The sequence below is a fragment of the Pongo pygmaeus genome, chromosome 5 (assembly GCF_028885625.2).
Source record: "Pongo pygmaeus isolate AG05252 chromosome 5, NHGRI_mPonPyg2-v2.0_pri, whole genome shotgun sequence".
Lineage (NCBI taxonomy): Eukaryota > Metazoa > Chordata > Mammalia > Primates > Hominidae > Pongo > Pongo pygmaeus.
The window spans coordinates 170,177,232-170,203,847 of NC_072378.2; the positions used below are offsets into that span (position 1 = coordinate 170,177,232).

Here is a 26,616-nt window from a genome sequence, read left to right on the forward strand (position 1 = left end):
AATGCAGGGAACACAGTCACACCAAAGCGTATGTCCATAACCATTGTGGAAACTAACTAGGCCTTCTGATGAGAAATACAGAAGGGAGAGCCCATGCACACTAAACTACCACAATATTTGAGCAACAGAGCGAGAAAGAAGCCAGCACCGTAATTTAAGAAGCTTAATATGGTGCTTGACTATTTGGGGTGAATAATTACTCAATATTTTAAATTTTTCTTTGTATATTTTAATTTATTACCTTTCTTCCAGAAGTCACACTCACCAAAATCTATTCTTTTGCAATTATACCAATGAAATTAGAGCTATGGCCTCTGACCCTTTCCCGCTTTTGAGTCTAGGACTTTAAGGAAACTACAACATCATTATGAAGACTGGGGAGGAACAGCGTCATGGGCACCGCTCTGCTCTGCATGAAGGAGTCCGACAGCTGCCAGCGGGGAGCTTTGGTGCTGCCAGATCTCCTGGAGAGAGGAGGCTGCAGCCCCAGGCAGCAGGGAGCCCTGGAGGAAGCCGCCTCTAGACTTGTGGGAATGCCAGCTCCGGGTTTCATTGCTTTGTTCACTGCTGCTTCCCAAGTGCCAGACTGAGCCTGGAACTCAGTGGCTGCTCAAAAGATATTGTTGAATGAGTAAATGAACGGAATTGCACAGGAGTGAGGCCACAGTTCTACAGTTGAGCTACCTGTCACAGCCCTCACCCCACCACCATTGCTGGAAATGTGCAGACAGGCTGTGCCTCTCCCGTTTAAGGGAAATGTATTGAGATATCATTCACATACAGTGGCATGGGCTCAGGGAGCCCCCTGGGATGACAGAGCTCACCCATCACCCCACAGAACATCTCTGCCCCATCCAGGCAAGCCCCAGAGTACATTGGGTCTGGCTTCTCTAGTCAGAGGTGGTTTGAGTGAGTCTAGAGACTTCACAGAGTCTGGGTCACAGAGCATGCACCCTTTTCCATCTGGTGTCTTCCACTCAGCGTAGCGGTCCTGAGATCCAGCGTGTCTCTGCTAGGATCAGCGGTTTGCTCCTTGGTGTTGCTGAGGAAAATCGACTGCATGGAACACCACCATCTATCCACATTGGGTAGACACCAGATGAGTACTTCTGCCTGCTGTGAATGAAGCTTCTATGAACAGTCTCATATTAGGTATGAAAGGAAAATAAATCAATCACTAAACAATGGGAAAAGTCAAGCTGGGAGCTGCCTCCCATTCTATTCCTAAATAAGATAGCTACAAAGATAAAAATGCTGTTCCTCCCTCACAATTTGCTCACAAGGAACTTCCTTGTGGAACAAGGACAGACAGAACTCAGTCATCCCTCTGCTCACATAAGACAAACACAGATTGGAATGCTTCCTCCGCCCTGTTGTTTCACCCAGCCAGACTAAGGCATATGTAACTATTCCAGTAAATTGTGCATTGAGTGAAAGGCTAATCAGAAACTTAAAAGAATGCAGCCATTTGTCTCTTATCCTACCTACAACCTGGAAGCCCCCTCTGTGTTTGACTTGTCCTGTCTTTCCAGATAGAACCAATGTACATCATACATATAATGATTGATGTCTCATGTCTCCCTAAAATATATAAAACCAAGCTGTTCCCCGACCACCATCATTAGGACCTCCTGAGGCTGTGTCACAGCACGTCCTCAACATTGGCAAAATAACTTTCTAAATTTATTGAGACTTGTCTCAGATACTTTTTGGTTTACAAAGGTGTTTGTGGACATGTATATTCATTTCTCATAGATAAGTACCTAGAAGTTGAATTGCTTAGACATATGAGTAGATGTATGTTTAACTTTTTCAGAAACTCCCAAACATATTTCCAAACTATACCATTTTACACTCTGTCAGCAGAATTTAAAAGTTTCCACCGAACCACATCCTTGTCAACGTTTGGTATTGTCAATATGTTGAAGTTATTGATATTATTCTAGTGAATGTGTAGAGACATCTCGTTTTGGTTTTAATTTGCATTTTCCTCATGATGAATAATACTGAGAAATTTTTTCTTTCATATTGTCATATATGTGTCTTCTTTCTTAAAGTGCCTAGTCAAATATTTTGCTCATTTTTTTATTGCTTTTTATTATAAACTGTGGTTTTTTTTATATTATCTTAACACACGTCTTTTGGCTGATATAATATTGTAAATATTTTCCCCCATTCCGTGGTCTACTTATTGTTTCCTAATGCTGTCTTTTGAAGAGCAAAATATTTTTCTCCATTTATGGAGACAAGATGGTTAACTTAGCTATTCCAAAATGTTTTTAAAATTCTAGTTTGTTTTAAAACAACCACAGCAAACTGCATGGATTTGTTCCACATCTTTGAAAGAAAAACATTATTTTATTTATTTCACAGTGGAAGATAAGTCAGTAAGGCCCCACTTCGGCAGGTTTTGTTTTCGTTTCCTCATGCCTCTGCAATGCTCAGTCACCCACGCCTTACTCACTGCGGCTGGAACGAACCCAGACTCCTCACTCCTCCCACAGCCTCTGGCGCAGGGCGCTCCTCGCTTGAAAGAAACGTTTGTGATTTTTAGTGGAAACATCCATGTTTTCTTGGTAACTGGTAAATGGCTATAGATTACAGACACGCGGTCCTTTGTACATAACAGACGGCTTTGAGTGTTTCTGCGAAGTTCACCCTGTGAAGAAACGGCTGCAGTGAGAGCAGCCGAGGCTGGACGCCGCCGCGGATGTGGGTCAAAAAGGAGCCGTGCATGGGGTCAGAGAGGAGCCGTGCGTGGGGTCAGAGAGGAGCCGTGCGTGGGGTCAGAGAGGAGCTGTGCGTGGGGGTCAGAGAGGAGCTGAGTTCAGGACGGGCATGGCAGCCGCAGGAGAAGGGCAAGGCGGAGCCCAGGAGGGGCAAAGTGGACAAAGCCAGGGCTGGAGAGGGGAGACCCAGGATCAGCGCCACGTTCCACGGGGATGGCACAGAAGCCTGAGAGGCCACGGCCAAATGTGGAAATTGGCTTTGCCAAATCTTGCATTTCAGAGAAAAGGCAATATGGCATTAATGCTTGCCTTGTTTAATTTTCGTAATTTTCCCTTTCTTCCTGCCAATAGCTTGCTTTGTTATCCAGAGGGTAGCCACAGTTTTAGCTCACAGTGATGTCAACTTGAAGCTTCTCTCCACAAGCAGCTGTGACCTCAGCTGCCGTGCAGTCAGCTTCCTCGGCCTCCCTCCCCAGCCTCCCTGGTCTCCCAGGCACAAGGCTGGGCGGTGGCTTCAGAGTCGCTGCAAGGGCACGGCCCCCAAGGCCTAGGGCTGATCAGCATGAACAGTACCCAGCACACTTGCTTCAAAAAGTAAGAAGAAATAGAACACAAGCTGCTTGTTCTCATGACTATAGCACAAACTATAAAACAAAACATCTTCCTCCAGAACACGGCAAGCTGGATGGATAGTGATCTGGACAAAAATTTGCTGTAGGTTTTGTAACTGGGGTTCAGTGAGTCCCGGGCTCCCCAGAGCATACATGTGGAGACAGTTAAGTTGATCCCATTTTCCAAGACTCGGAGGAGATGTACTTATATTAGGAATATAAACTTGCTATTAATGCAACTTCAGAATGTCCAGGTCATCTGTTGGAAAAAAAAAAAAAAATGTAAGTCTAGGGCTGGTTTGTGCTGTTGCTACATGGAGGGAATCCACATCCAAGCCTGCCGCTCACATGCTGGGACACATTGCCTCAGCCTCCATCTCTGGGAGTCCCACACTTTCTCTCCTGGGTTGTCCCACTATTCCTTTTGAAGTCCTCATGTTAGTGACAGTTCAATTTTCTCTTCACCTTCAAAATTGCAGAGAACCTAATTTCTACTGCCCAGTCAAGCTTGTTTCATTTATCTTCCATGTTAACTTCATTTCAATTAAAATGTTAACCATCTGGAATCTTTGGCCTGATATGTGACAAAAATAGGCATTAAATTGTATCATTTCTTAAATTCTCTGTTGAAAAGTCCAAATACATTACTGAATATGATACAGATTAATAAGAATTTGGGCTCATTAAATGTAAGATAATTTCATAGCTTAAGGTAATTTCACACCCCAAGGGACTTATAACCTAAACACAAAGCAGATAACCAACATTAACTGTCAGCTGTCCACTGGAGAACTATCTCAGACAAAAAAATAAAATTTGGATTAGCTCTCCATGGTGCACGATACTTTCATGAACCATCTCTTGGGTTGGCAGCTGCAGTGTGTTCTGAGAGTATGTTAATGCTACAATAACAGTAAAAATAAAATTAAGTTGGGAACATAGAGAAAAAAAGAAATTGATTACATTATTCCCAATGACGACCTGAATCAAAGTTAGCACTAAATAAATTTTTGTCAGAAAGGAGAAAAGAAATGAAAGAAAAAAATAAAAGACAGCAGGCAGAATTTTATATTCTGCTCCCTTTTTGGAAAAACATATTTCTGTGAGCCATATAAAATTGCCATTCAAAACCATATGCATGTTGGTCATTGGGTATGGCTCAGTCTAGTCTTATCACCACGGAGATATCTGCTAGGTATCTGAGAAAGATTTCTTGGTGGTCCTGTCAAACGGTGAGTTGGTACTGCTACCTGGTTCCTCCAGGCTGCTTGACCTGCAGGTGGGTACATGACTCACACAGGTTATCTTTTTCTCCATTAAGCAGCCAATCATTTGCTAAACAGTGATAACAGCACCTTTACTCTGAAAACACCCAGGCATCCTCCTTCAATAAGTCTGAAATACACACAGTTTTCTTTAAGCTAAGGAAAAAGAATGAGCTCCCACATCTGCAAAGAATGCCTTAAACAGAATGTCAAAAACGAACAGAAATTGTTTATTCCAGCATGTTCAGACCACCCCCTCGGTGGCCAGACTTGGGACCATGATCACATTCTTGCTTTGTTGTCTAAAGAACATGGACTTGCCAAAGTTGTGCAAGCCCCATGACATGTGCCACATGATATGAATCATCTTATCACGCAAGCACCAGAAGGAATCTTCACAGCCTGTAATTACGGAGACAGCAGGCTAGACAGAGCCGGGGCTCATCCTTTCTCCCCTGCACATCCCTGGCTGGGCTGCGAGGGCTGCAGGTGGACAGCGCCTGTCCACAGGTGTGTGCCTAGCCATGGGCTCCTCACCAGCCTGCGTCCACTCGGTTGGTGAAGCAGGACCACCACAGACCAAGAAAGCTGTCCTGGGGCATGGGTGACCGAAGACTGCGGGCTCTGGTACCAGGTGACCCAGCCTAGTGTCTGAACCTGGACTTTCCTTGAGACCTGAACGCCCTGGCCTGCAGCTGAGCCCTCCCGGACACCCTGGCTGAACTGTCCTGAGTGAGATGCAGCTGGAAAGCCTGGCTCAGTCCTCGCCACACAGACCTTGGAAAAGGCCAGGGCCTCTCAGCCTGATCAAGTTGACAGACTTTGCATGGGAAAAGTATGCCTTTAAATGGATTTTCCAAGACAGAATGTCATGGCTTCTCTCTGTGGCACAGCTCTTGACAAGTATTTGGAAAGTGAGGCTAAGAATAACAATGCCTATCAAATACACAGGTCTATTAGAAAAATGAGATGATGAATTGGAATCAAGTGAAAACTAAAAAGCTCTACATAAATATGTTATTTTTATTACTACCTTTTGATGAAGGCAGAGCAACCAACCAGTTTTATGTTACAACACATTGTTCACTACTTTAGAACATTTCATTACGGATAGAATAGTACAGATAAAAAATAAACATGATACATCTCACCATTAGAAAGGCAGATCTCTAAGGCATCCACTCAGCACCACCTACTCCTCCTCTGAATGGTGTGGAGAGCACTGCTGATCGGAACCAGGCAGGGGAAGCCTGTTGAGTCTACAGCGGCCAAGTCCTTGACCAGGCCAGACGCCACACCAGAGCCTTGCCGTCCATGCCCCCTGGCTTTGTTCTCTGCTTTCCTGGCTGCTGTCTTCCTAGAAAGTCTTCATGGGCAGAGGACTTATACTGCTATTCTTATGCTGCAACCTGACACAGCTCTCTTCCTAGCAGTGGCTTTGCCAAGTTTGTTTTGCCCTAAGTCTTCCCCTGATAGAGGTCTCTAATAGATTTGGTATTTTACATATTAGAGTTTTCTTCTTTGACATTTATTCAGCAATTATTATTTAGATTAAATAATTTTATATTTCTTTTTCTTAAAGTCACATTTGACATTGGAAAAATTTACATAAAAACCATAGCAATATGTGTCAGAAACAATATATGTCAAATTTTTAAATGATTTACTGAAATTAAGAATATTAAATAAGACTCTGGGATTTCTTGCCCTACATCTGCTTTATTTATCTATTTTTAACTAGTTTTAAATAAATTTCATTTTGACAAAGGGGAAACAATATATTTTAAAATGTTTAGGTAACTCTAAGTTTTGGAAAAATAAAAATGAGTTATTCTAAACTTTTGCTTCTCAAAAATATTACGAGAAAAATGCATGCACATTTATGGTCAATGTGTGAAAGTTCTAGTAAGGATCCTAGGAAGTCAACCCTGTGACATTTCTTAGAAGGTGAGGTCACAGCACACTGCGTCTCTTGTGAAAATAGATACAAGTGGTGGCTGGTGAAGTTCTGGGTGGGATGAAAGCCCCCAGCTCCCTGGTTTCACGGATAAAAGAGACCACTCTAGATCAGGACATTCCAGCTGGTCCCAGAAGTCCTCACATGGGGCATCACAGGCTGCTGAGGTTATCTGGAATCTTGAATTGCCTTAGAAGCATCCTCACTCTTCTAGGATCTTATAACCGTGGGGTCCTGGGATCTTAGGAGTCCGATACATACAGAGTCAATTCCCAGGACAGCTATTTATCTCTGATGAACGTGTCCAGGCAGCCTGTGGAGCCCTGCCTCAGTTGTTCAATCATCAACTGTGGGAGGAGGGCCCAGAAGCCATGCTGTGCACAGAGACAAAGGTCCTGGGACAGAGGCCATGCTCACTATGCAGAACCCATGGGTAGAGGCCACGGTCACCACACAGAACCCATGGGCAGAGGCCACGGTCACCACACAGAACCCATGGGCAGCGCCCATACTCACCACACAGAATCCACGGACAGAGCCCATGCTCACGACACAGAACCCACAGGCAGAGTTCATGCTTACCACACAGAACTCATGGTCCGAGGCCACGCTTACCACGCAGAACCCACAGGCAGAGGCCACACTCACCAAGCAGAACCCACAGTCAGAGACCACGCTCACCACGTGGAACCCATGGGCAGAGGCCTTACCATGCAGAACCCACGAGCAGAGGCCACACTAACCATGCAGAACCCAGGGAGGAGGCCATGCTCACCATGCAGAACCCACGGGAAGAGGCCACACTCACCATGCAGAGCCACGGGCAGAGGCCACGCTCACCACACAGAACCCACGCTCACCATGCAGAGCCATGGGCCGACTAATCAGAAGACCAGAGCCAGTTAGGACTGTTAACTGCTTTATTTTCACTGCCCAAAAGAAATTCTCTCTCTCTTTTTTCTTCCAACTCTAATTATAAAACAAATACTATATTATGTTTTATTGAAAGATATTCTGTTTCAACTTTACCAAATTCTATGCAGAAGTACTAGATGCCATTTCCATTTTCCCAATGAGGGGGATCCCTTTTGAGGAGCAGAAAGACATAAAACCGTGACACGGCACACACGGGGGGAGGAGCTTGCATAAGGGGGAAATCTGAAGCAAGTCTCAAAGTATGAAAAACAGTTGCTGCTTCTGACCCCCTGATGGATGAACCACTACTTCTTACTTTTAAGTTGTTCCTCACAGCATTCCTGGACCCAGCTCACAGGTCAGTGGTTACTCAGCTAGAAAGAGCTGGAGTTTACCATCCAAGGTAGCTGTGGCAAGCTGTAATTGAAAATAAAATACCATGTAATTCCAATCGCCTTTTATTAATTGATAACTCTATAAGAAAATAAGCCCAAAGTGGGTTATTTTCCTTATTTGTAATGTTCTGGAACATCGAGTAAAATACATTAACATAGTAGAATCTATACATACAACAGATATTATGCTGATGGTTAATTAATTCAAACTACCTTTCACCGCTGTTTTAATAATTTTAGGTGCCCTGTCAGAGCCAATCCTTCTATGGTGCACAAAAGGGCATGGAACATCCTGGTTAGCGCCTACACACCTCCTTCCAGGCAGAGCTGAGGAGCAGGCTGCAGGAGAGCACTCCTGATGGAGGAGGAGGAGGAGGAGGTGGAGGAGGAGGAGGAGGAGGTGGTGGTGGTGGTGGTGCCAGGAATCCACCCCACCCAGATAGCAACCGTACTGGCAAACTCTGATGTATGTACTTCCAGTACTTTGAATTTATGGGTCTGTTGAAGGCTTGCAACTTCCAGAGGAAGACTTGAACTATAAACTGTGGTTAATTTTTGTCAACTTCAAATTCTGGCACATTAGCAGCTCCCCCTCCCTGACCCCACCCCCATGCACACCTTTCAAAAGTGATCTGCACAGGGCCTGCAGAACCCAGGATGGGCAGAAAGCACCCATCCTCCAAATATCAGGGACCTGTTCTCTGATCAGCGATGGATGCTTCTTCTTACAGAGGGTGCAAATAGGCAGGCAGCCATTGTTACCGTTCCCGCATGGCTACAAGCCCCTTTCCTCCAGGAGAAGCAACTTCCAGGGCATTGAAGGAGTCAGTACCCTTGACCCTCCTTCAATTTTCTCTCTTCCCCTTATAGGAGCCAGACAGTAAAAAATGTATAGGAGCCAGACATTCAAAAACAACTATGTACTTGGGAAAAATTAGAAAGTGACTGTGGAGGCCAGGGTGGGTGGATCACTTGAGTCAGGAGTTCAAGACCAGCCTGACCAATGTGGTGAAACCCTATCTCTACTAAAAACACAAAAATGAGCTGTGTCTTGTGGCAGGTACCTGTAATCCCAGCTGCTCAGGAGGCTGAGGCATGAGACTTACTTGAACCCAGGAGGGGGAGGTTGCAGTGAGCCAAGATCATGCCACTGCACTCCAGCCTGGGTGACGGAGCGAGACCCTGTCTCAAAAAAAAAAAAAAGACACAAAGGAAAAGAAAAGAAAAGAAAGTGACTGTGCATACCACAGGAAAGGCTCAAAAAAAGAACTAAGAAGATTTGAAGTTTACATCTGAGGCTGGTCCTTGGCACAGAGTCAAGCTACAACAATCAAAATAAACAAAAATAAACAAAACAATGACAAAAAAATCAAACCCAGGAGAAGGGGGAGAACTTTACTTCAGAATTACCACAATACTAGATTGAATTGTCAAGTTTTCAATAAAAGATCACAAGGCATTCAAAGAAATAGGAAAGTATGGCCTATTCACAGGAAAAAGATAAACAAATTAATAGAAATTGCCTCTGAAAGCAATCTGATGGCACATCCACAGCCCAATGACTTTAAAACAATTGTTTTCAATTACTTAAACAATTAAGAGAGATGCATATAAAGTGAGGGAAATTATGTATGAACAAAATGGAAATATCAATAAAAAGATAGAGAACCTAAAATGAAACAAAAAAATTTTGAAGCTAAAAATATAAAATAATTGAAATAAAGTATTTACTAGAGGAATTCAAAGGCAGGTTTGAGCAGGTGAAGAAAAAATAGAAACTATCACATCAGAGGCATAGAAAGAAAAAAAGCACTGAAAAAAGTGAACAGAGCCTAAAGGGCATGTGGGACACCATCAAGGGGACCAACTTATGCATTGCAGGAGAAGAAATAACAGTTGAAAACTCCCAAATTTGATTTTATAAAATGGCTATAAATGTATATCCAAGAAGTTCAATAAATTCCAACTAACAGGAACTCAAAAAGTCCCACGCTGAAACACATCATCATCAAACTTTCAAAGGCCAAAGGCAAAGAGAGAATTCTGGAAGGAACAAGAGAAAAGTCTTATCACACACAAAGGATTCTCTGAGATTGCAGACCACAAGGCAATGGTCTTTTTCCCTGGGCTAAAATAAAACTCAAATAAAAAAAACCCCAAAAAACTCTCAACCAAGAATCCTATACCAGCAAAGTTGCCCTTCAAAAGTAAGGGAAAAATTAAGACATTCCCAGATAAATGAAGCCGAGGAAGTTTGTTACCACTAGACCTGCCCTGCCAAAAATGTGTACGGGAGCCCCACAAGGTGAAATAAAAGGACCCTAGACAGGAATTTGAAGGTGTATGAAAAAATGAAGACCTTAATAAAGGTAAGTACATGGGCAGTTATAAAAGCTAGTATTATTATAGCAACACTGTATAACTCCACTTTTTGTTTTCCACATGATTTAAGAGACTAAAACATTAAAAAAACTATTAGTCTAAAAGCTAGTATTATCATAACTTTGGTTTGTAACCCCACATTTTATTTTCTAAATAATTGAAGACACTAATGCATTTAAAAGAATCACTACTTTATGTTTTGGAGAACAAAATATGTAAAAATGTAATTTTGTGATATCAACAACTGACAGGGGTGGGGACAGAGATGTAAAGAAACATAGTTTTTTGTGTTACTGAAATTCACTGGTATAAATTCAAACTAGAGTGTTATAACTTTAGAATACTACATGTAATTCCCATGGTAGCCACAAAGAAAACAGCTATACAATATACATAAAAGAAATTGAGAAAGAAACTGAAGCATTTACCTAAAAAATTTACTTAACAGAAGAGAGGGCAGTAATGCAGAAAATAAGGGGCAAAAAACTATAAGGTATATTGAAAACAAACAGAAACATGACAGTAGTAAGTCCCCCATTATCAGTAATTAGTTTAAGTGTAAATGGATTAAATTCTCCATCGAGAAGGCAGATTGACAGAATGGATTAAAAACATATAATTCAACTATAGTTGCCTCTCAGTATACTTGAGGTATTAGTTCCAGGAACTCCCATATAAAATAAAATTTGCACATACTCCAAGTCCCATAGTTGGCCCTGTAAAGGCTGCATATACAAAAACTTGGCCTTCCATATATGCAAGTTTTACATCCCATAAATACTGCAATTTTTATTTGCATTGGTTAAAGAAATCCACATACAAGCAGACCTGCACAGTTTGAACCCATGTTGTTCAAATGTCAGTTGCATAAGCTGTCATATGCATTCCTTTTGAATGGAATGGTGATCAAAAGAAAGCAGGGGTAAGATACACCAATAACAGAAAAAAAAAGCTTTAAGTCAAAAAGGCTAAAAGAAACAAAATAGGACATTATATATTAATAAAAGGTATAATACAAAGAAATATAAATATTATAAACATTTACATACCTAATAACAGACCATCAAAATATATGAAGCAAAAACTAGTAGAATTTAAGGAAGAAATAAACAGTTTTACAATAATAGCTGGAGGTCTCAATATTCCTCTTTTAATAATGGATAGGACAACCAGACAGAACATCGGTAAGGATATAGAGAATTTACACAACACAATAAACCAAGTAGATCTGATAAACACTTTACCAAACAAGAACAGCATACATATTCTTCTCAAGTGCACATGGGACATTTTCCCAAAATAGATCATATGTTAAGCCACAAATTAAATCTTAATAGATTTAAAAAGATAAACATCATACACAGTATCTTTTCTGACCATACAGGATTAATTTAGAAATTGATAATATAAGTTAAACCTGAAAAGTCAAAAATTGTGGAAATTAAACGACACACTCAAACTACCAAGGGATCAAAGAAGAAATAATAAGAAAATCAGAAAATACTTAGAGATGAATAAAAATAACACACCATGCAAAAAATCTGTGACACAGCAAGAGCAGTGTTAAGGGGGGAATTTATAGCTATAAATGCTTGTATTAAAAAAAAAAAAACAAGAAAGAGCCAAATCAGCAACCTAACTTTACAACTTCGTAAAGTAGAGAAAGAACAAAAAGCATATCACAAAGCTAGCAGAGGAAGTAAATAAGAAATATTAGAGCAAAAATAAACAAAATGGAGAAAAGAAAAACAGAGAAAAACAAGGAAACAAAAAAAATGATTCATTAAAAAGAAAAACGAAATTAAGAAATCTCTAACTATATGGACTAAGAAAAATAAATAAGTGAGTCTTATTTATAACTGAGTAATTTGAGTAATTACTCAAATCAGAAATGAAAGTTATAGACATTACTACTAATCCTTCAGAAATAAAATCATTGTTAAGAAAGTACTATTAACAATTGTATGCCAACATATTGGATACCCTAGATAAAATTTACAAATTCCCAGAATCACAAAACTTACCAAGACTGAATCACAAAAAATTACCTAAAATTTGAATAGACCCATAACTGGTAAGGAAATTGAATCAGTAACCAAAAAAAAAAATCTCTTGATAAAGAAAAATCTTAGGCTGGGCACGATGGCTCACATCTGTAATCTCAGCACTTTGGGAGGCCGAGGTGGTCACCTGAGGTCAGGAATTAGAGACCAACCTGGCCAACATGGTGAACCCCCATCTTACTAAAAATTAGCCAGGTGTAGTGGCACGCACCTGTAATCCCAGCTACTCGAGAGGCTGAGGAAGGAGAATTGCTTGAACCTGGGAGGTGGAGGCTGCAGTAAGCTGAGATTGTGCCACTGTACTCCAGCCTGGGCAACAGAGAGAGACTGTCTCAAGGAAGGAAGGAAGGAGAGAGGGAGGGAGCGGGGGAGGGGGGGAGAGAGAAAGAAAGAAAGAAAGAAAGATCCTAGACTCGATGGCTTTGCCAGTGAATTCTACCAAATATCTGAAGAATTAACACCAATTTTTCTGAAACTTTTACAAAAAACTGAGGAGAAAGAAACATTTCCTATCTCATTCCCCCAATACCAAGGCCAAATAAGATTCCACAAGAAAACAGACCCATATTCCTTATGAACACTGATGTACAAATCCTCAACAAAATACTAGCAAATGGAATTCAGCAGCATATTAAAATGATTATGCATCAAGACAAATTGGAATTTATTCCTGGAATCCAAAGATGGTTCAACAAATATTGATCAATGCAATAAATGTCATTAATAAAATTAATGATACAAAATCCATATGATCATCTCAATTTATAAAGAAAAAGCTTTTGACAAATTCAACACATTTTCATAATTTAAAAACTCCCCAACAAACTAAGAATAGAAGGAAGTTACATCAACACAATAAAAGCTGTATATATTACTTCATTTTGTGCTGCTATAAAAGACTACCAGACTGGGTAACTTATAAACAAGCAAACAAACAACAACAAAAAAAGTATGTCTCATCGTTCTGGAGGCTAGGAATTCCAAGATCAAGCTGTTAGCAAGTTGGTACCCACTAAGAGCCTGGTTTCCATTTCTAAGATGGCATCTTGAAAACTACAACTTCCAAAGGGGAGGAACACTATTCCTTACATGGAAGAAGAAGAGTGGAACAGCCAAAAGGGCAGAGGGGGGTGTCAAACTTGCCCTTTGATATCAGCCACCAATCTCACCCATAAGGATGAAGCTCTCATAAGCTAGGCACTTCTAAAAGGTCCCACCTCTTAATACTGTTAAAATCACAATTATATTTTAATGTAAGTTTTGGAGGAGACAGACATTCAAACCATAGCATCACATATGAAAAACCAACCACAGGTCATTATACTCAATGGTGAAAGACTAAAAGCTTTTCCTTTAAGGTCAGGCACAAGGCAAGGATGCCTGCTTTCATCATTTACATTTAGAATGGTATCAAAGTTCAAGCCAGAGTATTTGGGCATGTAAAATAAATTAAAAGCACCCAAATTGAAAAGGAAGTAAAATTATTTATGTTCACAGATTATATGATCTTATAGATAGAAAACCCTACACATTCCACTCACAAAAAACCTGTTAGAATTAATAAAATCAGCAAAATAGCATGATATAAAGTCAACATGCAAAATTCAGTTGCATTTCTATAAACTAACAATGAGCAATCTGAAACTCTAAAAAGGAAATTATTAAAACAATTCCATTTAAAATAGCATCAAAATAATAAAATACTTAGGAATTAACCAAGGTGATGAAATTAAATTGTACAATGAAAACTACAAAACATTGCTGAAAGAAACTAAAGACATTAATTAAAACACTTCCCATGTTCATAAATTAGAATACTTAATATCACTAAAAAGTCTATATTACCCACAGTGATCTACAGATTCAATATGATCCCTATCAAAATCCCAATGGCATTTTTTACAGAAGTAGAACAACCCATTTTGAAATTCGTATGAAATTCTGAATAGTAAAAACAATCTTGAAAAGGAAGAACAAAACTGGAGGATTCACACTTTTTGATTTCAAAACTTACTATTAATACATATCTTCAATAATCAAAACAAGATGTCACTGGCATAAAGATCGACCTATAGACAAATGGGATAGAATAGAAGGCCCAAAGGTAAACTTTCACATATATGGGTCAAATGATTTTTGAGAAGGGCTCCAAGACCATTCAATGGAGAAAAGACAACCTTTACAACAAATGGTGCTTGGAAAAATAGACATCCACATGCAAAAGAATGAAGTTGGATCCTTTCCTTACAGCACAGAGAAAAACTACCTCAAAATGCATCAAAGATGTAAATGTGAGATCCAAAATAATAAAATTTTAGAATAAAATATAGACAAACAGCTTCCAGAATTAGGGTTGGCAATGATTTATTGGATATGACACCAAAGGCCCAGGCAATCAGAGAAAAAATAGACAAGTGGAAAAATTTTTTAAATTTGTGCATAAAAAGGTACTACCAAGAGTGAAATAGCATCCACAGAATTAAAGAAAATATTTGCAAATCATCTACCTGACAAGGAGCAAATTTGGTGTCTGGTGACAGCCGACTCTCCACTTCTAACAAGAGATGTCTGACAAAGGATTAATAGCCAGGATATATAGAAGAGCCCTAAAACTAAACAACATAATCAAACAGCCCAATTTAAACAATGGACAAGAGACTTGAATAGACATTCCTCCAAAGAAGATATACAAATGCCCAAGAAGCACATTAAAAGATGCTCAGCCAGGCATGGTGGCCCATGCCTGTAATCCCAGCACACTTTGGGAGGCCAAGGGGGGAAGATCACCTGAGGTGAGGAGTTCAAGACCAGCCTGACCAACATGGTGAAACCCCATCTCTACTAAAAATACAAAATTAGCTGGGTGTGGGGGTGCATGCCTGTAATCCCAGCTACTTGGGAGGCTGAGGCAGGAGAATCACTTGAACCTGGGAGGTGGAGATTGTGGGGAGCCGAGATTGCACCATTGCACTCCAGCCTGGGTAACAAGAGCAAAACTCCATCTCAAAAAAAAAAGAAAGAAATAAAGAAAAGATGCTCAACATCACTAATCAGTTGTAAAATGCAAATCAAAACTACAAGGAGATGCCATCTCACACTCATTAGGACATGACTATTAAAAAAACAAAATAAAAAGTGTCAGTGAGGCTGTGGAGAAAGTTAAACCTTTGTTCATTGTTGTTGGGAATGTAAAATGGTGCAGCTGCTATGAAAACAGTATGAATTTTTTTCAAAAAATTAAAAACAAAATTATCACATTATCCAGCAATTTCACCTCTGGGTATATATGCAAAAGAACTGAAAGTAGGGTCTCTAGGAGATATTTTTACACTTATGTTTACAGCAGCATTCTTAACAACAGCTAAAACATGGAGGCAATCCAAGCATCCATCAATGGATAAATGGATAAGCAAAGTGTGGACCATACAATGGCAAATTATTCAGTCTTAAAAATGAAGGAAAGTCTGGCACAGACTAAAACATAGATGAACCTTGAGGACATTATGCAAAGTGAAATAAAGCAGTCACAAAAAGATGAATGTGAGGTACCTCAATAGTCAAAATCAGAGATACAGAAAGTAGAATGGTTGTTGCCAGGGACTGAGGAAGGGGATGGGAAATTATTACTTAATGGGCATGAAGTTTCAGGCTTACAAGATAGAATTGTGGAGAGGGATAGTGGTGGTGACTGCAGAATGTGATGAATATATTTAACACCACTCACTATAGACTTAAGAATGGTTAAGATGATGAATTTTATGTGTATTTTACCACAATAAAAAATTGGGAAAAGAAATACATTTCTTTAACTTCTTACTATTATTTGTAATGGGGTTTCAGGTGGAGAGGGGCCCAGAACATGGGTCTCTTGCCCCAATTCTGTCCAGAAAAGCAGAGATGGCTCACACAATATATTGGTTAGGATAAAAAATGAGTCATGCCCATCCTCACACTTTTTTTGGAGGGAGTCAGCTTAATAAGGTCAGCTCTCTTATATGCCATGGTATTAGTCTGTTTTCATGCTGCTATAAAGAACTGCCTGAGACCGGGTAATTTATAAAGGAAAGAAGTTTAATTGACTCAGATTTCCACATGGCTGGGGAGACCACAGGAAACTTACAATCATGGTGGAAGGGGAAGCAAACACGTCCTTCTTTACATGTCAGCAAAAAGGAGAAGTACTGAGCAAAGGGGGAAAAACCCCTTATAAGACCATCAGATCTTGTGAGAATTCACTCATCATCATGAGAACACAATGAGGGTAACTGGCCCCATGATTCAGTTACCTCCCACTGGGTCTCTCCCACAACATGTGGGGATTATGGGAACTACAATTCAAGATGAGATTTGGGTGGGGACACAGCCAAACCAATCAAACAGCATGGGGGCAACCACCCCCATGATCCAATCACCTCCCACCAGGTCTCTCCCTAGACACATGGGGATTATGAGGATTACAATTTAAGACGAGATTTGGGTGGAGACATAGCCAAACCAAATTATTCTGCCCCGGCTCCTCCCATATCTCATGTCTTCACATTTCAAAATACAATCATGCTTTTCCAACAGTCCCCCAAAGTCTTAACTCATTCCAGCATTAACCCAAAAGTCCATGTCAAAAGTCTCATCTGAGACAAGGCAAGTCCCTTTGACCTATGAGACTGTAAAATCAAAAGCAAGTTAGTTACTTCCCAGACACAATGGGAGTACAGACATTGGGTAAATACCCATTCCAAATGGAAGAAATTGGCCAAAACAAAGGGGCTACAGGCCCCAGATGAGTCCAAAATCCAGTGGGGCAGCCAAATCTTAAAGCTCCAAAAATCATCTCCTTTGACTCCATGTCTCACATCCCAGTCATGCCCATTAGAGACAGGCTCCCATGAACTTGCATAGCTCCACCGCTGTGGCTTTGCAGGGTACAGCCTCCCACCCAGCTGTTTTCACGGGCTAGAACTGAGTGTCTGCAGCTTTTCCAGGAGCATGGTGCAAGCTGTTGGTGGATGTACCATTCTGGGGTCTGGAGGATGGTGGCCCTCTTCTCACAGCTGCACTAGGCAGTACCCCAGTGGGGACTCTATGTAGGGGCTCCAAACCCACATTTTCCTTCTGCACTGCCCTAGCAGGGGTTCTTCATGAGGGCCCCACTCCTGCAGCAAACTTCTGCCTGGACATTCAGGTGTTTCCATACATCCTCTGAAATAAAGGTGGAGGCTCCCAAACCTCAATTCTTGACTTCCGTGCATCTGCAGGCCCAACACCATGTGTAAGCTGGATACAGCTCACTTTAGCTACCCCCAAGTGTTATGGGCCCCGGAGCGAGGGAAGTAGCACTCTTGTGCGGGATATTGATTTCACGGAGGATGGTGGGTAAGGGATCACTAACTGAGGGGGGGCATCCGTGGGGACGAGAGGAAGTTTGAAGGCAATGTGCCATGTACGATGGGCGGTGTTATGTGCTATGTACTTTGAGGTCTTTTTAGTTTGGTTGGTATGCGGGGGGGCGGACGGGGGATGTGGGGGGGGGGGAAGTGTATGTGCTTGGGGGTGGGGGAATGAGGGGGTGGGGGAATGGCCTGAGCTGTATGTTGGCCCCTTTATCCACAGCTGGGATGCAGGGCACCAAGTTCTGAGACTGCACAAAGCATCAAGGCCCTGGGACCAGCCCATAAAACCATTTTTTCCTCCTAGGCCCCTGGGCCTGTGATGGGAGGCACTGCCATAAAGAGCTCTGAAATGCCCTGAAGACATTTTCCCCATTGTCTTGGTGATTAACATTTAGCTCCTCATTACTTATGCAAATTTCTGCAGCCAGTTTGAATTTCTCCTCAGAAAATCTGTTTTTGTTTTCTATCACATCGTTATGCTGCAAATTTTCTGAACTTTTATGCTCTGCTTCCCTTTTAAACATAAGTTCCAATTCAAAACCATATCTTTGTGAATACATAAAACTTAATGCTTTTAAGAGCACCCAAGTCTCATCTTGAACACTTTGCAGCTTAGAAACTTCTTCCGCCAGATACCCTAAATCATCTCTCTCAAGTTTAAAGTTCCATAGATCTCTAGGGCATAGGCAAAATGCTGCCAATCTCTTTGCTAAAGCGTAACAAGAGGGACCTTTACTCCAGTTCACAAAAAGTTTCTCAACTCCATCTGAGACCACATCACCCTGAACTTCATTGTCCATCATTGTCCATATCACTATCAGCATTCTGGTCAAAGCCATTCAACAAGTCTCTAGGAAATTCCAAACGTTCTCACATCTTCCTGTCTTCTTCTGAGCCCTCCAAACTCTTCCAACCTCTGCCTGTTACACAGTTTCAAAGTTGCTGTAAAGATACCAAAAGAGGTTTACCTGACTCACAGTTCTGCAGTGCTGGGGAGGCCTCAGGAAACTTTCTATCATGGCAGAAGGGAAAGCAAACATGTCCTTCTTCACATGATGGCAGGAGGAGAATTGCTGAGAAGAAGGGGGAAATCCCCGTATAAAACCATCAGATCTTGTGAAAACTTACTTGCTATCATGAGAACAGCATGGAGGTAACCACCACCATGATTCAATTACCTCCCACCAGGTCCCTCCCATGACACATGGGGATTGTGGGAACTACAGTTCAAGATGAGATTTGGGCAGGGACACAGCAAAATCATATCAGCTGTCAACCAAATACTAACTTGGCGGGGCAGGATCTGCATTTTGAGGGTAAATTCAGGAGAGTATTAACAAGCTCTTTTGCCAGATGTCTCAGTCTGCTCAGGCTGCCATAACAAAATAACATAGATGGGGGGCCTAAACACAGATATGTAATTCTCACAGTTCTGTAGGCTTGGAAATCCAAGACTAACTTGCCAACTTGGTTGAGTTCTGGTGATGGCTCTCTTCCTGGCTTGCGGAAGGCTACCTTCTGACTTTGTGCTCACATGGCCTTCCCTTGGCACATGTAGAGAGAAACATCTCTCTTTCTTCTTCTTTTATAATGTCTCCAATCTTATAGAATTAGGACTCCACCCTTATGACCTCATGTAACCCCAATTTCCTCCTAAAAGGCCTATATCCAAACACACTCATATTGGGGGTTGGGCCTTCCACATATAAATTTTGGGGAAATACAAGTGCTTCAGAATACTCTGCCCTTGGCCCCTGTACACTCATGTTCTTCTTACATGTAAAATATATTCATTCCATCCAAACAGACACAAAAGTCTTAACTCATTCCAGCATCAACTCTAAAGTCTAAAAGTCCAAAGTCTCATCTAAATCTCTGTTAACCTTTGAAAACGAAAGTTATATTTGTCCAAATTACAATGGTAGGACAGGCATAACATAGACATTCCCATCCCAAAAGGGAGAAACAGGAAAGAAGGAAGGCGTGACAGGTCCCAAGCAAGCCCAAAGCCTAGCAAGGCAAACTCCATTTAATTTTAAGGTTTGAGAAAAACCCTCTCAGCTTCATGCCCTGCCCTCAGACCCACTGGGGTGGCAGCAGCATCTCCATGACTTGGAGAGTGGTCCCTCCCAAGGCACTGAGCAGGGGCATTCCTGACTCACTAAAGCCAGACAAGCTGTACCCTGTGAAACCAAATGGGAACTAGCACTGCCTGATAGGGCCTGTGGTGGGAGTGGCAGCCTTGCTCACCGCTGAATCATCTTCAGGATCGTTCCCTTTTCTTGAGAAATAGTGCACATTTACAGCCAAAGAGCCCTACAGTTGTGTTTTATAGACTCCAAGGCACCTGACAGGCTTCCTTCATTCTGTTCCTCCTCTTTCTCTGTTCCCATTAGTTTACACTGGAAATGTTTCCACTGGTATAATCCCATCTCTATTCCCAGCATCTGCTGAGATAGCTGATTAAGTCCATGAGTTACACCCATAATCTCTTTAACAAATGTTTTTAGCCACACCCTTAGTGGTCTTTTTAGAACAAGCTTTCCTATTTTTTGCCATATTGATAGGCTAATAATTTTCTAAATCTTCATTTTACTATAAGCAATCAGGAGGAACCATGCCATTCCTTCAATTGTTTGCTCAGAAATCTCCTCAGCTAAATATCCAATTCCATTGCTCACAAGTTCTACTTTGCACAAAATACTAGAATACAAATCAGCCAATTTCTTTGTTCCTTTATAACACAGACCATCTTTCCTCCAATTTTCAGTAACGTGATTTTCACTTCCATTTGAGACCCCACCAGATGGCCTCTAACATTCCTGTTTTTACCCATATTCTGTTCATAATTATTTACATTCCCTCTCAGAAGATAGAAGCTTTCTCTCCAGCTCTCCTGTTTCCTTTCAGAACCCTCACCAGAGTCGCCACTATTGTCTGCATCGGCAGCATGCACATCACAACTCCCCCAGACTCTATCCATCATCTTTCAATGGCACTTCCGCATTTGTAAGTATTTGTTACAGCAGCAGCACTCTACTTCCTGCTACTAAAATCTGTCTTAGCTCAAGCTGCTGTAACAAAATACCATATACCAGGTGGCCTGAAAAATAGAAATTATCATTTGCAGTTCTGCAGCTAGAAGTCTGAGACCTAGGTGCCAGGATGGTCACATTCTGGTGAGGATTTGCGCGGTTGCCTTCTCACTGTGTCCTCACGTGACCTTCCATCAGTTTACACATGAGTGGGGAGAGAGGGAGACAGACAGAAGAGAGATCTTTCTTCCTCTTCTTACAAAGCCAACAATTCTATCAGATTAGGACCTCACCTCTATGAACTCTTTTAACCTTGATCACTTCCTAAAAGCCCTATCTCCAAATATAGTGATGTCAGGGGCTAGAACTTCAACATAAAAATTTTGGGGTAAAGGAGCATGCAATTTGGTCCATAGCACAAGATGTGGCTTTATAAGCTTTTTAAATAATAAAAGTGGCATTCTGCTCTCATTCTGTCTGACTCCTATATCTAACCCTAATCAGCCTCTGAACTCAGACAAGGGAAATGAGTGCTATTTATGCCTGTGCCAGCATCCTCAGACCCACTAAGTGCAGCCACATGGGGCTTTCGCTCTTGCAGGTGGTTGATAGTGGCTTTTCCATTTACTATGTTTCTCAGCAACATCTAAATTTAGAGGCTAGCTAGTTGAGTCCTAGGCTGACTACAGAGTCTTGGTGCAGTTCTAGTCATATTAAGTTGGTGCAAAAGTAATTGCGGTTTTTGTCACTGCAGTGGCAAAACCTGCAATTACTTTTGCACCAAACTAATAAATCAGCGTCAGGTCTAAGAATACAGAGCTAGAGCCATAGCTGCAAATCTCAGTCTTCATCCTGACCCATGAGTTTGCATGGTTGTTCACAGCCAATCGTCATCTCCCACAAGGCCTCAGGTTGGTTCCAAACTTCTTAATTACACAAGAATTGGGACAGCTTTGTTTCAGAGATCCCAGGTGTCTTTCTGCCCTCAAAGAGTAGTAGATTTTATTTTTTAAAATTAAAATGAGGTAGGAGTCATTTTCATGAGTTTGATTTAAAAACCATTAAGAAAAAGGAAAAGTGAATAAAGTTATTTCCATTCTAAAGGCTAAGGAGGCAAGTTTTAAAATGTCCATGGCTTAAATACTATGTCATCTGAAAACAGGTGTCCACAGAAAAGAACCACAGTGGTATGACAAATGTTCTACCCTCTTAACTTATTAGAGTAAGCATTCCCTGACCACCTTGGCTTTTCCAAAACTGTCACATTTCTTCTTTCATAAGGCATTGTTAGTTTTAAGGTGTCCCAATAATATCTTAGGTGATGTGTTAGTCCATCTGGGCTGCTATAAAAAATACCTTAGACTGGGTAATTTATAAACAACAGAAATGTATTGCTCAGTTCTGGAGGTTAGGAAGTCCAAGATCATGGCACCAGCAGATTTGGTGTCTGGTGAGGGCTGCTCTCTGCTTCCGAGATGGTGCATCTTGCTGCTTCCTCACATGGCGGGAGGGGCAGGAGCATGCCCTCCAACCTCACTTAGAAGGTGTTATTCTCACTCATGAGGGTGGAGCCCTCATGGCTTAATCATCTTTTAATACTATCACATTGGGTATTAAGTTCTAACACATGAAATTTGAGGGGACACCATCACTCAGTCCATAGCAGGTCATGCGTTATCAATCCGTCAGTAGCTTCCTAGGCTGATCATTTTTAGATTGACATTGATAGATCTTTGCTTTCATAATTGATTAAGGGAATCAAACATAAAAAAAGAGAAATAACAGGACTTTTTTAGAGCTTATTTCACACAGGCAATGCCCTGAGTCTGTTAGATACATATATACATAAAATGTCTTGCATTAGAGAAGACTTGCAGAGCCATTACAAGAAGCACAGAGAAGCATCTAGACCTTTTATTACTTGGTTAAAATTTTAAAATATTTTCTATAGTTTCTGTGCAGTGATTACAAACACAGGCTCTAGAGTCAAACTTTGGTTCTCCCATGCATTTGCTACATGATTTGAAGGAAGTTACTTATCTCTTTACCTCAGTTTAGGACAATTATTGGGGTAATAATATTACCTATCTAAAAGTTGTAAGCATTGAATTAGTTAATATATATAAAGCATTTATCATAATACCAGACACACAGAAAGCACTACATAAATGTTATGAATTAAACAAATGATAGATATAGATAAGAAAGAAAAAAATGTGAAATTTTCAGACTGAGTATATAACTTACTTTTATTCCTATGAGTAATAAACTAATATTTATAGAGCAGATTTTGGCCTGTGTGAGCATATTATTCTGGAGGGAGAAATTAATTATTTCAAGGCTAAAAAACATATCTGATTTCATGTTGGAGTGAAACTGCATTTATTTAAAGGTCCCAAAATAAATTTACCCTCATAGACATGTCAAATTTAAAATTTCTCCTTAACTAGATTATATCAGAGACAGCAATGTTAAGCCACACACATTCTAGATTTTTTTAAGTGAGGCTTATCTGTTTTGAATAACTCAGTCTGCAAAACACTGCTACAAATTTTATACTAATGACATATTGGAACATTAATAACTTGCCTAGGACAGCTCTTGAAACAACATAAAAATACTTTTCAGCTAGCTGTTGGCACTTCTATTTCCAAACTCTTGAACCATTAAGAAAAAGAAAATGGCAACGAAGAAAAAGCAACAAAGTCCAGCAGATAAACATATTAGGACTTATTCACATGAATACACTTTGAATTTGGCTAGGAACCAGATCTCTTAATGTCCAGTCTCTGTCCACGTAAACATATGATGTGCCACTTGACCCAGCTCTCTGTCCACATCAGCTCATCCCCAGAGGCAAGTGCGCTTGGAGACTGAAGAGTGACAAAAGGGAAAGAGGCTCAGGTTCGGTTGCCTGCGGAACTCAATGAACTAGTGTTAAGCTTTATTTTATGGAAAATGGGGCAGCAGAAAACGGGGAATGAGTTATTTTTAAAGAGATTTTTTAAGAGACGTAGGGACGTTAGGAGAGTCTCTTGGGCAAGGTGACAAAGTACAACATAGAATGAGAAAAAAGGAAAACTCTCCCAATGTCTCTTCAGTGAGAAAGAAAAGGTGTTGTAATAATTTAGAAGGAATGACTAACTCAATGGCAAGGGACAGAAACCCAACTTGCACTAGTTTAGCAGAAAGGCGTTTTATTGTATGGTTATTGGAATGTCTAAAGGAGCTAAAGAAAAAAAAAAACAGATTTGGGAGTTTGGGGAAAACCAGAGCCATAGACGTAAGAATCACCAGTACTTCCTTTCAGTTTCATCACCTGGGTCTATTCACTGATAGGTGTTCTCCTTACACTTCTTTCTCTTTGGAAACCATGTGTCTCCAGTCCTGTAATCCACATGGCCAGAGAAAACAAAATGAGCAAGCAAAACAAACAGCAACAAAAAGCTGGGATCTCTTCAGCTATCAGGTTCCACCTTTGGCCTCTGCTTCTCTGTTTCAGTTTCAAAATTTGGCCCAAGTGGGGCCAGGTATCAGTTATAGCTGCCCCCATGGTAACTGTGTGTGGCAAATGGAAGTTTCCCAGAAAAGCAGTAGGCTGAAAGGCAAGTTATGAAGGATAGGAACAAATCCTTTCCTAAAATAAATTAGGATGTCCCCCATAGAGTAAATCTGTAACCACAGGGCTTCCTTTATGCAAGTTTTCAGTTTTAATTTATGCTGTCTATGTGATTTAAATATAACCAACTCAAGAAACTAACAAAGAAATATGGTGTTGCCTAGTAATATTCCTGGAGCACCTACAGAAGCAAACCTAGAGCTCCCTGGAGGGCCACATTCTCAGGTAAAGTCACATGCAATCCTTAAGGATAAACTCTGCTGAAGATCATCTCTCCATGAATTAGAGTTAGTTGACAATAAACAGCAGAAACAAAGTACTAAGAACTTTAGACAATATAACTGTAATATGCAGTCTTTAACTAAATTTTGTTTTATTAGAAACATAGTAAAAGAAAAAGACATTAGTTATAATAGAAATACAAGTGAAGTCACTGATGATAAACATTTAATTCATGGGTGAAGACCTGCTAAGAAATAGCTGAAGAGAGAATTAGTGAATTGGAAAACTGATATAAAGAAATCATCCACAGTGTAACTCATAGAGTTGAGAGGATGGAAAATGTGCAAGAGAGTTCAGATGACAGACTAATCCCAATATTCATTTAGTAGGTGTTCTACAATTAAAAAAAAAACAGTGAGAAAAGATAAAGAGGAATAATAATGAGAACTACCCATAATTAAGAAAAAAATAAATCATTATTAAGGAAGCAAAATGAGTTCCAGGAATGATAAAAATAAATCCAGACCTAAATTACTAGCAAATCTCTCATATAGGACACACAATAATCTTTCTAAATCAATGGGCTTCATTCTGAATCTATATTACATGGCAGTCAGCTCTTGATAAAGTGCCCACCCCATTCACAGAAATTCAGTTTCAGTTAGTGTTCAGTGAGGTACAACAAGTGTAGAGAAGGGCCTCCAGTGACTCTGAGGTCTAGCAAGAATTAAGGCACACTTTTTAATATATTACTCCTTTCTCCACTTTAAACATTACTGTCAGTTGTTGGCCATTAACTTTGTCATGGTGTCCTTCATTGAAAATAATTCTGTAACTACATTACATTTTTTTGTCTCATGTTTTATACTTTTCAAGTTTTATTTAAAAAGTTTTTCCCAAGCACAGGGTTTACAAAAATATTATCTTGTATTTTCTTCTACTTATTTATTGATTCATTTTGAAATGTAGTTTTGCTCTTTCACCCAGGTGGAGTGCAGTGGTGCAATCTCGGCTCACTGCAACCTCCACCCTCCCTGGATTCAAGCAATTCTCCTGCCTCAGCCTCCCAAGTAGCTGTGATTACAGACACCTCCCACCATACCCGGCTAATTTTTGTATTTTTAGTATAGATGGGTTTTTGCCATGTTGGCCAGGCTGATCTCAAACTCCTGACCTCAGGTGATCCAACCGCCTCAGCCTCCCAACATGCTAGGATTATAGGTGTGAGCCACTGCATCTGGCCTCTTCTATTTACTTATAGTTTTACCTTTCAATTGAGATATTTAAATCATATATTTAAATAGAAATAGTTTTATTTTTCACAATGGAGAGAGCCAGTTTTTCTCTAAACATTGTACCAAATAACCCATCTTTTCCCCATTATTTTGTGCTTCCATATTTAATATGTATCAAGCCTGAAAATATACATGGGTCTCCCTCTGAATTCTCTGGCTTAATTGCAGTTCCCCCTCTACATTCTTCTGGCTTAATTGCAGTTCTTGAGCCACTGCTCCATTTTTTTTATTTCTGTGTCTTTGAAAGCATTTTTTTATTCTCTAATAGGGAAAATATAAAGTTGACTTTATCTTTTATGGACCTTTCTTCTCCTACATAATTTTTTGGAATAACTTTACTGAGTTCTACTGGAATTTTGGTAGAGATTGCAGTGCATTTATACATTAATGGAGAATTAACATTTTTATAACATTAAGTTGTAACTTAAGCTATGTAATTACATGCAATGTTACTTAGATTTTCTATGCAGTTGTTGGGAGAAAAGCTGAGTGTTGGGAGAGAAGCTGAGGCAGGGCTTGCATGTCTGACATAATGTAAAAGAGTCTTGGAACATGTCCAGGGTCCAGGGTCTAAAACCCCTTGTGGCCTTTGGAACACCAAGCTCTGTGCTAAAGGGTGAAAGGCTACCCTGATGCACCATAATCTAAGTCCAGGGCATAAAACCCCTCGTGGCCTGGATAGAATCCAGGGCTTATGGCTCTTGAATGTGTCTAGATTTGCTGGCTCCTTGCTCCTTGCTC

The 26,616-nt window shown here is 40.5% G+C and overlaps 1 protein-coding gene across 17 annotated transcripts in view; it reads right to left on the bottom strand.

The window, feature by feature from the left end:
* Positions 1-231: 231 nt before the first annotated feature.
* Positions 232-26,616, bottom strand: part of WDR27 (WD repeat domain 27) — a 253,105-nt gene continuing 226,720 nt past the window's right edge. For 10 of the 17 annotated variants that reach the window (XM_063666894.1, XM_063666881.1, XM_063666893.1 and 7 more), the window contains one exon: positions 7,465-7,894. In XM_063666894.1, the coding sequence (XP_063522964.1) occupies positions 7,844-7,894 (51 nt within the window). In that variant the 3' untranslated portion in view covers positions 7,465-7,843. Of the gene's footprint in view, positions 1,117-2,338; positions 3,600-7,464; positions 7,895-18,672; positions 18,778-26,616 lie in introns of those variants that run through there. The other 7 variants (XM_063666896.1, XM_063666878.1, XM_063666875.1 and 4 more) reach the window with 4 other exon arrangements.